The sequence below is a fragment of the Xiphophorus maculatus genome, chromosome 16 (genome assembly GCF_002775205.1).
Source record: "Xiphophorus maculatus strain JP 163 A chromosome 16, X_maculatus-5.0-male, whole genome shotgun sequence".
Taxonomy (NCBI): Eukaryota; Metazoa; Chordata; class Actinopteri; order Cyprinodontiformes; family Poeciliidae; genus Xiphophorus; species Xiphophorus maculatus.
Window position 1 is genome coordinate 3,182,802 of NC_036458.1, and position 14,087 is coordinate 3,196,888.

General features: G+C 41.3%; 1 protein-coding gene across 1 annotated transcript; it reads right to left on the minus strand.

Annotated features, from left to right (window-relative positions):
- Positions 1 to 3,456: 3,456 nt before the first annotated feature.
- casc3 (cancer susceptibility 3) lies at positions 3,457 to 13,212 on the minus strand. Its single transcript, XM_005810310.3, has 12 exons — positions 13,022 to 13,212; positions 10,038 to 10,062; positions 9,904 to 9,959; positions 9,592 to 9,828; positions 9,342 to 9,478; positions 9,090 to 9,269; positions 7,465 to 8,357; positions 7,178 to 7,354; positions 6,055 to 6,153; positions 5,809 to 5,975; positions 5,529 to 5,737; positions 3,457 to 4,233 (listed from the first exon to the last, which is right to left on the minus strand). Exons 1-11 carry the CDS (start codon positions 13,205 to 13,207, stop codon positions 5,591 to 5,593), a joined length of 2,304 nt encoding a protein of 767 aa, XP_005810367.2. The 5' UTR covers positions 13,208 to 13,212; the 3' UTR covers positions 3,457 to 4,233; positions 5,529 to 5,590.
- Positions 13,213 to 14,087: the final 875 nt, after the last annotated feature.

Genomic DNA, 14,087 nt, shown 5'->3' on the forward strand with positions numbered 1-14,087 from the left:
GATGAAAAGATAACGACTCAAACGGGCGTCAAGCAGAACGAGACGTATAATAACTTCTGTTTAGGAGAAAACGCTCCTCTCTATAATAAAAGATGTACCTCTGGCCTGGAGAAACACACTGGTGTCACATGACCAAAGGATCCCAATTTGATTGGCTAAAAGCCGAACGACTGCATTTAGTGTCAATAGCTTCGGCTTGGCTCACCAGAAGGTCGCCATGCATGGAGACAAAGTTTTTGCTGAAAAATTTGGAGTGAAACAATTCGCATCAATAACTGCAAATACATTTCTTCCTTTTAGACGTGTTATAAATTAAACAGGTGCGTTCACACCAGCCCGGTTTAGTCCATTTCAATCCAAGGCTAGTTAGTTTGTTTAGAAACTCTGATAAGCCTACAAACATAGATCTCTGTTCATTTGAAGTGTTAAAAACTTTGTTACAGTACTTCAGTAAACTTTTTGTGTATCTGTACTTTACTTAAGCAGATTTAATGATGGATACTTTCCACTTTTACTCCACTACATTTTACAGTAAGTATCTGTACTTTCTACTTAACTACATTTCTACAAAATCGTCGTGTTACTCGAGACATAAAAGTCGCCTTGCACCTTTTAGAATGTGAAGTTTAGGAACAAGGTAGAAGTTCAGGTCAATGAATAGTGAAAATGAGTAATTTACCTGAACTTTATTTAAAAATCATACTTAGAAATTGCATTACCCTTCTTTTTATCTGAACGTTATGCGGCTGTTGGCCTTTTTCTTTAAATAATAATGTTTGTCCATCTATAGAAAAGTAGACATGATGAGTCGGGTTTTAATATTTCAGTTCACAGTTCATGAAGTGAGTCTGTCATAGTTTCAGTACCAAACACCTTTCTGTTCACAGACACAGAACCAGCCCAACATCCTGCACTGGTCTTTAGTTTTACCTTATTTAAGTGACTCCAGAGAGATTTGGGAAATTAATTACAAAACAGCACAACAGTCACTAATCAAACTTCAAAAAAGACCAATAAGAGTAATTAACAAGGCGAAGGACCAGGATCAGACTAACACATTATTTATCCAAATATTTTGCACATATACAACATTTTGTACAGAACTACAAAATACTCTTCAAATAAATAAATCCAATGCTGTACACAATTTTGTTCATAAATATAAAAATAATTCTAAAATAATTAAGCACTGCATTAACCATTGTAAAAAATCACTAAGCATAATATTTTGCATTGCAAATTGTCATCTGAATAAAGGTGCTGATGATGCAAGTCTGACCTCTTATAGCTGGTTAAAAATATATTATATATATATATAAATATATAAAATGGTCTTTACTGTTTTCTTTAGAGGCTGGTTCTAGACCAAATTTACCACAGGGGCCAGTATAGTCAGTGTTTTCTTTATGGAGACAGTAATAAAAGAATTAAACACAAACAGATTAATATTTCATCATTTAATAATGTGAACAAAGAGCCACTTGTGTCTCCAGAGATTCAGGTTGCAGATCCTGATTTAGCAGATGGAAAGTCTGATCCTATCTCCATACAGCAGCTAAAAGAGCAGTTTATAATTTTTAATTCATTAAATTAATTTTTATTCAAATTAATTTTAATGTATTTTTAATACCTTAGAAATAAAATTGAGAAGGTTTACAAAAATATCTACCACTGAATATTTAAAAAAAGACATTTATGTAATATAATTTCTTTAGAACCCCGCTTGGCCCCCGTCTAGAACCGGCCCTGGCCTGCAGGTCTGGTGTATTTTTACTTAACATGTTTTTTCTTCATTGATAGGAAGTCAGATCATCCTGACTAGTAAATCACATTAATAAAATATTAGTGAAGTAATACATTAAGTGACCACTGAACAATTATTCATAAAATATATCAAAATTTCTGAATAAAACACACAGAAAGTAATATAATGTAGGAAATATTTATATATTTACTGTTAATCTATTCGTATGATTTGTTCTTTAAATGGCCACTTATTTTGGCTAATGCTATTATTAATTAAATATCATCCAAACTCAACATCCTAAGCAAAGAATCAAACCACAATTTTCAGCTAAAATCACAATAAGAAACTGAATCATAACTAAATGTTCTGTACCATGTCAGCCTCAGGAGATGATTGAGGATGAAGAGACGCTGATTTCTGGTTCTTTAGGTTCTGATGGGTCTGCAGTTCCTCTCCTGATCCATTCAGTCTATCATACAGCAGCAGCACACGGCGCCACGACGGACACATTTTCTTTGCCTTTCGATGTCCACAGTATCCATCCTCTCTGAAATTGTTCAGCTTATAATGTGAGTCTTTTCACTCACGTCTGTATTTTTAAAAGCGTTTTTGCTTCTAAGGACACAGAATCGGGTCAAGGACGTTTTAAAAAGACTCAGGTTGATAGCAGCTCACTCTGGTCTTGGGTTAGGTGGTCTTGACTACACACTGCTATGTGGTTCCTTGGATGCATGTCCTCCCCACCCACCTTCTTTCCATCACCTTTCTGCTGGATTTCTTTCAAAATAAATGCCACTGGTGGCAAAAAAGTGAAGTTCAGACAAGATGTTTCCATCCCTGAACTTATGATGCATAGAATCACATATCTACGTTTTAAGCCATGTTACAGAGTAAACACAATAAAAACATGCTTTATCTGCAGCATTGTTCATTAAAATGGCACATTTCTGATGTATTAAAATTAAATACAGTAAGTACTCTTATTGGTATTGTATTAGTGAATAGGTAATAATACATTCAGCAAGTACTTCTACTTTTAATACTTAAGTATTTTTAAAACCAGTACTTTTTTACTTTTACTCAAGTAAAAATGTTAATGTGGTACTTTTACAAGAGTACATTTTTGTCTGTGTATTTGTACTTTTACTTAAATATATTTTTTGAGTATTTTCTCCACCACTGGTTAAATCCTACAACCTCTAGAATCTGACGCTACTGCATTGTTTACATTTTGTGAAGAAGGAAGTTGCGCCCACGTCTTGAGGTTTTCTTGTCGGTTCCCTCAGTCGCAGCGCCCCCACAGGCGAGGAGAGGAACTGTTTTTTAAGGTTTTGGTTTGTTTGACAGTGCAGTCAGTGTGAAAGTGAACCATAGCAGCTGAAAATGTAATAAATGTTGCAATTTTGGTTCTAACAAACAGAGTTGGTTTTTCTCTTAATTTCACAAGAGCTTTTACCGAGTTGTAGAGAGAAATCTAAAAAGATTCATTCAAAAACCTGTAATCATAAAAGCAACACTGACTGCCTTATATTTATATTTGTTAGTCTGTAGATGGAAATATGATCCTGAATAAGATTACCTTACCATAAAATTCAGGTGAAAGTTCAATATTTTAACCTATTCTTGTTTTATAAACATCTTTAATAAAAAAAAGACCCAAAGGAGTTCTGGTTTTGTTTGTCTGGGTGGGTCAGGGACGGCACACAGACGTTCAGGACAGAATCAGAAACTTTAATCTGACAACAAACCAAAAACGTTCCAGAGAACTGAGCAGAAAGAGATGAGCAAAAAAAAAATAAAAAGGAAATTTGTCTCCAGGAAACCGTAAAATTCAGTTAATAATGGGTCCGTCTGGGGTTCTGCTACGCTCTGGTCCGAACATGAAAACAAAAATCAGAGCAGATGGTCGCCTACTGCAAATAATAATAAAAAAGTAAAACAGTATGAAAATGAAAGGTTTAATAAAAGGAAGACAAACTATTTCTCTCTCTATTAACTCCACCGTTAACATTCAGGTCCCTGCCGACGACTCAGCTCTGATTACAATAAGTTCACGGATCTATTTAATCTCTTCCAGATTTTATTTACAGTTAGCTTCTATTTACAGCAACACTAAGCAACACCAGGTGGCGCCAACAGAGGCAGGTCTCAAAATCTGCGCTTTTAGGTTTATAACGTCGTCGTTTACCGGGAATTATTTATTATGTCATAAAATATCTGCATCTGAAATATGTGATCCGAACAGAACCGGGGCAGTCGACCCGATCCAGTTCTGGCTAACAGATCTTGTAGAGCTATAACCGTTGGAGTAGATTCAGACAAACCGGACATGAAGCCGTTAGCGGGTCCGCTCCATCCGTCTGTCTGTCAGAGTGACTGAAAAGGGAATAAAGGAAAGTTCTGATCCAGAAGAGTCCGTCTCGTCCTGCCCTCCGCCCCCTCACGGTGTCGTCTGATTGGGCCTCACTGCTCCTCCCACCCTGCTCCTGCCCACACAGACCAATCACCAGTCAGAAAACCTGGAGCAGGAAGTAAACATCATGCCACACTAGGAGGAAATTAGGGCTGGGCGAAATGGCTTCAAAATAAAATCTCTCATGTTTTCCATACTAGATCCAATTTTAATGTGTTTTATCTCACTTTCTTTACTAAAAAAAATATAAGTTTTACGGCAAATATTAGGGAATTTTTGTTTAATTACAAGAAGCATAATTGGTTTCATTTCTGCTCTACAACCTCAGAGCAGAAATGAAACCAAAGATGTTACTAAAAGAACATCTTAAAATTACGAGAGAAACAATTGGATAAAAGCCTGAATAATATTTATTTGTTATTTTTTGTGATGGAGTTCTGATAAAAAAAATACTTTATTCTCCAAATATTACAACTTTATTCTTGTAAAATTAGAACTATTTTTGTAAAAAAAACAAACAGAACAAAACTTATCACTCTTATATTTAATTGTAGAACTGACCTGAAGATGATGTTATGGATGGAACTAACGATTATTTTAGTAATCAGTAAATCTATCAATTATTCTGAAGATTAATCAGATAAGAACAAACTGCCGTTCTGCATATTATTCATTTAGCCACTCAAACCTTTTTTACACAATGTTAGGAATATATTAAAAGTTGCAAATAAATAAATACATTTTGTAAATAAGTAAAACAGAATTTCTTTAGTGAACATTTAATTTGTAGCAAAGGATTCATCTGCAGCTAAAGATACCTTTAACATAAAAAGCTCAGGTTTTTCTGCTGGACTTATCAATATAGAGTACGACTGATCTACTGATTATGTTTTGGTTTAACAGATTAATAACTGAATAGCAAAAGGTGCTTTAATGGATTTTTTATTACAGAATTTGAACGATATAAAGCTAAAACTGCAACTTTAGGCATCATATTTACAGACAAAAGGTTGATTTTAATCTTAAATATATAATGTATATGTGTATTGTACAGTTTTGGTTTAATTCCTGATCTGAGTGTGTTGTTCTCTCAGCAAACTGCCTTTCTTTGAGTTTCTATACTCCAGTTAATGATTACTTGATTACTACATGAGTTGTCAGTCATTTCAATGATCGATTAATCACGATTAATTTGATTAATCGTTTCAGCCTGAACTGGCATCACTCTGAACTATGGGAACACAAGAAGCGCTTTGGTAAAAATACAATCCAGATTTTCCAAAAATTAATCTTCATAAACCAAAAATTTGATTAAATTGAACTTCTCGATCAATCGCCCAGCCCTAGAGGAATCCGTTAAGGCCTCACCTGCAGCTCTGAGGTCAGGGTGGGGGCGGAGCCTGGGGGCAGGGAAGGAGATGAGGGCGGAGTCACTCTGAGGCGTAGGGAACCTCTGGAGGGGGGGGTTTGACGGTGACGGGCTGAGAGGTGCGGCGGGGCGGCGACGGTTTGGGCTGAGCCTGCTGCTGCATGGTGTCGTAGTACGTGACGCCGCCGTACGTCACCTGGGTCTGACCCTGAAACACAGCAGAGGTCAAACTGGGTCCGGAGGTTCTGCTGGTTCTGATGAGCAGCGGTCCTGTCTTACCTGTGGGCTTGGATACATGGCAGGGTAGGGGAAGGTCATGACCCCAGGAGGAGGGTAGAACGGAGGAGGCAGCAGCTGCTGTGGTTGCCCCGGTGACAGGGAGACAGGTGGGCCTCCGTAGAGGGCGGGGTTAGCGATGGGGCCTCCTGATTGGTGGGGATGGAGACCTGCACAGAGAGAGAGAGGCAGCAGAGTGAGAGGGCGACCAAGGAGGGTTGTGAAATGGTGAATTTAAAGGAAACCCACCAGGATGAGGGATGTGCATCTCTGGCTGGACCAGCATGCCCTGGGGCGGGATGGGGGCGGGGCCTTCTCCGTGGGTGTAGATTGGTCCCTGGTACGACACTGAGGGGGCAGAAGAGGTGATCAGAGGAAAACATCAGCAGCTGCAACACAGCTATTAAATAAATTATCTAGGACTGAAACGATTAATCATCATTAATCAATTACTGAAATAATCAACTAATTCAGGAATCAATTAATTAATCATTAAATGGAGTATACAGACAAAAAAAAAAAACTATTTGCTAAAAGAACTACAACCTCTGAGCAGTAATGAAACCAAAACTGTACAAAAAAAAATTTACATTTTGCATCAGAGATAAAAAAGCTTAAACAGTTTTTCATTCACCTGGTTAACAAAATCTCTTATCAAGAAACTTTTTCATCCAAATATTCATCAGTTACACAAATAATCAACAGATCAGCCAAGTCGAGCAGAACGGGCAGAGTTTGTTATGTTGATGTTAAACATATTTTTTAGTTGATGAAGCATAAATTAAACAAATGCTGTTAATAGACAACAAAATGTTTATTTTCTTAATAATAATGGAATGTATTAATTTATTTGCTCTTCTAGTGTATTTTTAATATTGGATAGAAATTCATAAGTGTTTAAATGCCGAATGTGCCATATTTCTGTCGATTGGTACCAACAGCTCAATCGGAGGTTCTGACTGCAGTTCTAACTCTGAACAGACACTGCTGAAGTTTGCTGACCCCTGCTGGTGAAACAGAGGAGGTGCAGCAATAATGTGAAAACTGATCTGCTGCTTTTTAAATTGGATTCTAGTAGAAAACTCCTGAGAAGCAGCATCATCAAGACCCGGATGGACCCGGACAGACCCGGATGTGACGCCGATGAGCTGCAGTTCTAACAGAATCAGAACCAAAAATAGAACCGAGTTAAAACCTCCGTCATAAAAGCATTCAGAACCTTGTTAAAACACATAAAACATATTTTTCCACAAACGTTAGTAGAACTGATCAACTGTGACGGTTCTGATTGATCGGGTTTTATCAGAACTTTATCTTTAGTTCTTCAACTCCAGCTCTAATGTCCTACTGGTTGAACTGCTGGGAATCTTACTGGGCTCGTAGTAGTGTCCAGTCTCCATCACTCCCAGGTGCATGGGCGGGGCCGGTTCTGGAACGGCTCTCTGACGCTGGGAGGAGTAACGCTTGGCCCGGTTAGAGCCCACGCCCATCTCCTCTATGTTGGAGTACTGAGGCGGCCCACTGGCCATGTGGATGGGGTTAGGAAGACCTGTAGAGAGGTACACTGGTTTAACTGGGACACAGATCAGGTGGACTGGGGAAATAATTGGTTGGACTGGTTTAACTGGGTCTCTGTACTCCCAGTATGAAGGAACTCACCTCTCATCTCGGAGCGTACGTACGACGTTGGACTCTGACTCCAGGTCTGTCGGACCAGATTGAGCCGGGCCACTTCCTGGTCCAGCTCGGCGACCCCTCCCCCGCCCGCTGCTGTCTGACTTCCCCCATCACTGCCCCCCGTCCAGCCCTTGCCCCCTCCGCTGCTGGGTGAGGAGCTGTTTCCCCCCGCTGCTGACTCCTCCACTGAGGCCTGCTTACTGCCGAGGTCTGACGGCCGCGAGCGAGTCCTGCGGGCCAGAGAGTACGATTTACGTTCAACGGGGCGCTCAGCCGGTGGAGAGGCTTCCCGATTGGCTGCTGAAGACTGGAGGGCGGGGTCAGAGGTGGAGGCAGCCAATCCGGAGGCAGCTCTGTCCCCACTGCCTCTTTGTTCCTGATGCTGTCGTCTCGGTGACTGATACCCGCCCGGCTGCCTTGCTGCAGCCGTCGCTGCAGACTCTGACCTTGGATCCTCCTCCGCTGCACCTGATTGGCCATCTGAAACCTCCTCAATGACCACAGAGGAGCCTCCTCTTCCTCCGTGGCCCCGTCCACCTCTACCGGCCCCGCCTCTGTCTCCCGATGGGTCCAGTTGAGTTTTTGGGGCGTGCCGCTCTCTGGGATGAACCTGAGGTGCGTTGGATTCATTGTTCCTGTACTCTGACTGAGACAACGGGTGCACTTGGCTGTAGTGAGGGGGTCTGCTGCGGGAGGGCGGCGGCCTGGAGGAGTTGTTGTTCCGCTGAGCAGCAGAGAGGGGAGGAAACGCTGAGGAAGAGGAGGGTGGAGGGACAGATGAAGGTGGAGGTGGTACTCCTCCTCGGTTCTGCCAGGTCCGGGCCGGTCTTTGCCCGTCTCTCCACCGCTTGTCTCTGCCTGGAGGAGAACTCTGCCTGCAGGAACGGAGACAGGAGGATGGTGATAAAACGATGATAAACACAAACGCTAGTCTTGAAAAACATTCCTATTTTATATTAGCTTCTACTGAAAGTGTGATTTAAATCACTAAGCTGCACAGAGAGACTTTAGTTCATCATATTTTCTGTTTTACTCAAAATACTAAAACATTTTAGTCAGTTCTTTTAATATTGAATTTTTTCACAATAAACTATGTGATAATTGTCCAACCCTAGTGGATGGGATTCAGCTGTCAGTCAGTAGCTGATAAATCCTGGCTGTTCTGAAGCTACGCAGCGCCACCTACAGCCAGACAGCTCACATACCATCCAAAAAAAACCTGTTCATGTCCTTCAGACTAAAGTTTAGAGATGAACGAGAATCATTTTTCACTTTCACAATATAAATTATGTAAAAATCTGAAAGTAAAAAGGACAAAATCATTAATTTTATCTTTCTAATCCAGGATGTAAAGTTTCATTTCACTAACTTAATAATTTAGCTTTCTCATCCCGGTTTGTGGTGTTTGTGCAGCGTTTACATTTGACCCAATGCTCCTATGTAAATGACTTGTTGCCATGACAACCAGAGGAACGGCAGCAGACAGACATTCATTTCCAGGTTGTTCTGTTCGGTTTCCGACCATCAGAACCAGTGAAGCCGACGTTCAGACCCGAGCGTCTTGTTGGGCGTGGGCATACGTTACACTGTCATGGCGACCAGCTCACCTGGGTCTGCGCTGCCTGTACGCCCGGTCTCCAGGGCCGCTGCCGCCGCCGTTCCGGATGTCGTAGCCGTAGATGGCGATGAGCTCCTCGCGGCTCTTGGGCGCCTGCTCTTCCTCCCTGAACTTGTCGTGCTCCCAGCGGCCCTCGTCCTTCCACAACTTCCTGTTCCGACCTTTAGGCCTGAGAAGAAGAAGAGGAACAGGTAAACTTCCTTCTGGAGACGCTGAGGCTGAAACGGAAGCGGCGTCTCACCTCTCCTCTTCCTGAGTCTGTCCACGGACGTCGTGCTCGAAGAACAAACCCTTCCTGGGAATGTAAGCCGGGTTCTTCCGGTCTTCGTCGTCGTCCAGCTGCTGACCAGGCTTCGTCTCCGGGTCGTCGGTGGACTCCTGCATGGAGGTCAGGGACAGGAGAAGAAGAAACCATGACGACCCTTTCTTCAACAGGAAGCAGAATAAGTAAAATATTCTGGAATCCGTCTGAAAGCGAGTCGTATTCCCACCTGTCCATCTCCGCTCTGCCTCTCTCCTGCCAGGTTTCCCTTCTCCTCCGCTTTGCTCTCCTCCTTACTGGACCCTCCTGCCTCTTCCTCCTCCTCCTCCTCCTGTTCCTCTTCTTCCTCCTTATCCTTCTCCTCTCCATCATCCTGTGTGGGTCCATCAGGAGCAGCGGGTTTGGGTTCGCTGGCTGCTGCTGGAGCCTCTTCCTCGCTGAAACCTTCCTCTTCCTCCTCTCCTCCCTGACGGAGAAACAGAAACTAGAATCATCATCCCGGCCCAACAGAGCGGAACCGGCCGGATCCGATTCTGTTTACCTCTGAGTGGGATGCGTTCTCCTCTGGATCGGCGCTGTCGTAATCCGAGAGGACGGCTGGAGGAAACAGAGCCAGGCGTCATGACAACGGAGCGGATCAACAGAACATGCAACGGGCCGCGGGTCGGGTCTTACCTTCTCCTGCTCCGTCTTCACTCTCCTGTAAAGACAAACAGGATCAGAACCAGAAGCAAAACAAGAACAGGATCAGAATCAGAACCAGAACACGAAGAAGATCAGAAAGTCTCTGAAAAGCAGTAAACTCCGACCCAGTCTGGCTCGGATCTATTCTTCGATCTGAACGCCACAGAAACAGAACCAACCCATAAATCTGTGCTGAGAATCCTAAACATGAAGCGGGTTCTACAGAACAGAACCGTGGAATCTCTGTTAAATAATCTAACTTCACCAGAACGGACCCAAATTCTGCTGACCCAATTTGGTTTGCTTTCTTTGGTAAAATCTTCCTTCAGGAATCTCTGGTTCTGGTTTCATTGCTTCAGGTTCTGCTGATGGTTCTCCAGGCTGAGATGAAAACAGAACCTGAAGTTCTGTTCAGTCCAGACTCTGATCTAGTTAAAACATTTATTTTTAAATCCTTTTTTCTTTTGATAATCTCATATTTTATACATTGTTGCCTCTATTTTTATAAATAATGTTTTACTTTTTACTTATTAATTTTATTATTATTAATTTACTTGAGCCTAGGTGGGAAAACTCAATAAATAAAAATGTTAAAGTAAATAAAATCACTGTCTTTGGTCATGCCCCAAGATACAGATATACTGGGAATCTATTCTGGTTGAGACTAGGAAAATTATCAAAACTAATATTGATCTCGATCCAGTGTCTCTTCTCCTTGGTCTACCAAATAAACATATCCAAAATCAAAACAAGAGTAAGTTGTATATTATCCTAATTTTCAATGCTCGAAAGAATATTTTGTTACAATGGATTTCTAATAAATCTCCTACTATTTTTGGGTGAAAGAAGCTTATTTTGGAATATATTCCTCTCGACTTTCTAACATGCCTCGTCCACTCTAAGACTGACATTTTTGGACGCATATGGAAGCCCTTCTTGGACTATGCTGAAGGACACGTGTCTACCATCCTGTCTCGAACATCTATAAATGTTTAGATGTGGACTATATAATGATGGAAGTATGTATGCCCCCTATCTTTCCTTTTGTCTCTGGACTGCACTGCTGAGCTTTTGTTCTGTGTTATGTTGTTATTAAACAAAAAAAATTAATAAACATATCTATTAAAAAAAAAAGGAAATAAAATGTTTTTCCTGCAGCCGTTAGACCAGGGGTCTCAAACTCCAGTCCTGCAACCTTTAGATGTGCCTCTGCTGCACCAGCTGAATAGAATAATTAGATCATTAAGGCTCTGGAGAACTGATCTACACAAGGAGGAGGTAATTAAACCATTTCATTCCAGTGTTTTGTACCTGTGGCACATCTAAAAACTGCAGGACAGCGGCCCTCCAGGACTGGAGTTTGAGACTCCTGCGTTAGACGTTGATGTTTGGCTCTGAGCAGAACTTCTGACTGCAGAGAAACTTTCTGTTGATTTAACATCTTGAAACTGAAATGTTTCACACTGGAGTTCAAAACAACAAAAAAAAAAAAAAGCAATTGAACTGCATCCTTCAAAGAAACCTGTTGCAATCATCAATAAATAGATTAATCACAGGATAAATTCAAACAAGCTCAATAATTTCCATTTTTGTGGTAGTTTGTTTCTCTTTTGTCTTCCTTTCTACCAAAAACTGGATAAAAAGTCCAGTCTGGTGCTTTGGTTTCATCCAAGCCCTTTTTTTAAAAAGACAATTTCATTTAAAGAGACTTCATAATCATATTCTGTCATTTTAGTTGTTTTGTTTATTTATTTTGGAAATTTAAAATGTCTTCCAAGTTTCGGTGTTAAATGTTTGTTCGAAATGAAACTTTATTGACCTTTGAGAACGTGTTCTTGGATTACAACGCTATTATTATTATCATCGTTATATTAGTTGAAAATGGTCTCAAGACAATATTATTGTCCATCACAATAACTTTCATGACAATTTATTGTCCAGTAAAATGTGTCATCATGACAGGCCTACTTTCAACCAATGTGTCTGTTTATCCTGTTTTGAACTGTTAGAATTATAAAAGGTTTGAGTGCCGCTGGTTTGTGATCTACAGCTGCACCTGTCTGGTTCTTGTTACCTCTGATTCCTGATCCCTCCATCACTTCGCCTGGTTAGAAATGCTTTAGGGTATTTTTATGGAATTTTTTTTATCTTCTTGTTTGCGTTTCTTTAGTCAATTTCAGAACAGAAGTGTCTCTTTGAATCCCTACCTGCCGTTAGAGCCACTACCACGACAACATGAACATCTGTAGGACTTTCATTAGGCGTGATTAGATTTAAATAAACAGTTATAATTACTAAGATTTCTGCTTTGAAGCACATTTTCACCTGAATTAATAATTTCAAATATAGTTTTACTCTGAAATAAGGATGAACAGTGTGAGTTCTGAGTCATGAAATCACAGGGGGCCAAAGGCTGAGGGGACTAACCATCGGGGCCAAAGGCTGAGGGGACTAACCATCGGGGCCACACGCTGAGGGGACCACCCGGCGGGGCCACACGCTGAGGGGACCACCCGGCGGGGCCACACGCTGAGGGGACCACCCGGCGGGGCCACAGGGTGTCCTCGGGATCCACTCATCCGCCCAAGCTTTGTGGCTCCCCGACAGCCTGAATAATAATGTCGACATCTCTTTCCTTCTGCATTACATTCATTAAACTCGGAGAAACCACCGGCTGCCTGAGCAGGTGTTATGTCGCATTTAGTCTCCCCTATAAATGTGTTCCAACTGGCGCCTTTCGGTCTGGTTCCCTAAAAACATCTCACCGTCGAGCTATTTCTAAACAATACATTTATTATTTTACTGTTAACACAATAATTAATGTTCTCCTGACATCGTGCTGAGCTAACTGGGAGCTAACGGTTCTGTAAATCCTTCAGCCAGCGGGGAGACCATTAGATCTCTGGCCGTATTCAGAGCTCTCAGCTAAGGGAACCACGGTTAGCTTCTTGGGGTTAGCCCGGACTGATACTCACACACTCGGACTCAACTTCGCTTTTCGCCTCGGACCGGCTCACTGGCGCCTCAACCGGAACGGGTTCTCGGCCTCGGGCCTTTGTCGCTGGAGAACCGGACCTCCCACTGTCCGAACCCGAGCCGGACTCGTCGTCGTCCTCGCTGTCCTGAGACGCGCGCCTCCTTCTCCGCCGCCGGTCCGCCATCTTAGAAATGGAATGGCTGGAAGCGGAAGAAGCGACTCACTATGGGTAATAGAGTTTCCTTTTATTTACGTTACCAAACGGCCTAGCAGAGCTAAGCTACATCTACTGCCACCACGTGGATAATCTCATATCGCTTTTCACTTAGAAATGTTAAAGTTATTTAAATTTTATTTTTGCATTTACTTATTTAATCATTTAGAGAATAAGTTATAATCTTAATCTAGAAATACTTTTCATACACTCAAGATGACTTTACAAAGAAATTTCAAACATTATAGTGGGCTTTATAATTTTTTGCTTTGCTGCACAATCCAAGTGATTTTGAGTTTTAGGCCACAAACTAATGACTTTCACTGGTTAAAAAAAACAAACAAAAAAGAATTCATGTTTCCATCAGTTACATCAAAGCAGCAAAGCTGTCCAAGAGCATCACTCTGCCACCACCATTTAAACGGCATCATGAGTGAATAAAGAAAACAAATGAAAGAGAAAACAATGCAGAAAATGAAGTAATAAGAAGTGCACAATTTGTCAATGAATGTCATAATGCATCTAAACAGTGGTTGGGATTAAAGGGAGTTAGATAACCCAATGATTTCTCCTCGGCTTATGAACGCAGAAGAAAAAGCTCCTCAGAAATGTTGGATGAAGTTGTTTCATGCAGGAGAACATAGAGATCTTTAGTTATTGTTTTGGCCATACAGAGCACATTGTAAATCCTGATCATATCATTAGAGCTCATAATGGTTGAATGAAAACATGATTGTGTTTATCATGTTTGCTCATAATAAAATAACTAACTAGTGCATGTTAAAGCATCTTTCTCTGCATTCTGATCTCCATATTCATGAAATACTGCAAACAATAACTAGTCCATTAA

Coding starts and splice junctions, on each gene's coding strand:
- casc3 (XM_005810310.3), bottom strand. CDS start 13,207: ATGGCGGACCGGCGGCGGAGAAGGAGGCGCGCGTCTCAGGACAGCGAG. Junction 5,976..6,054: donor GATGCACATCCCTCATCCTG/GTGGGTTTCCTT, acceptor CTCTCTGTGCAG/GTCTCCATCCCCACCAATCA. Junction 5,738..5,808: donor CCATGTATCCAAGCCCACAG/GTAAGACAGGAC, acceptor GCTGTGTTTCAG/GGTCAGACCCAGGTGACGTA.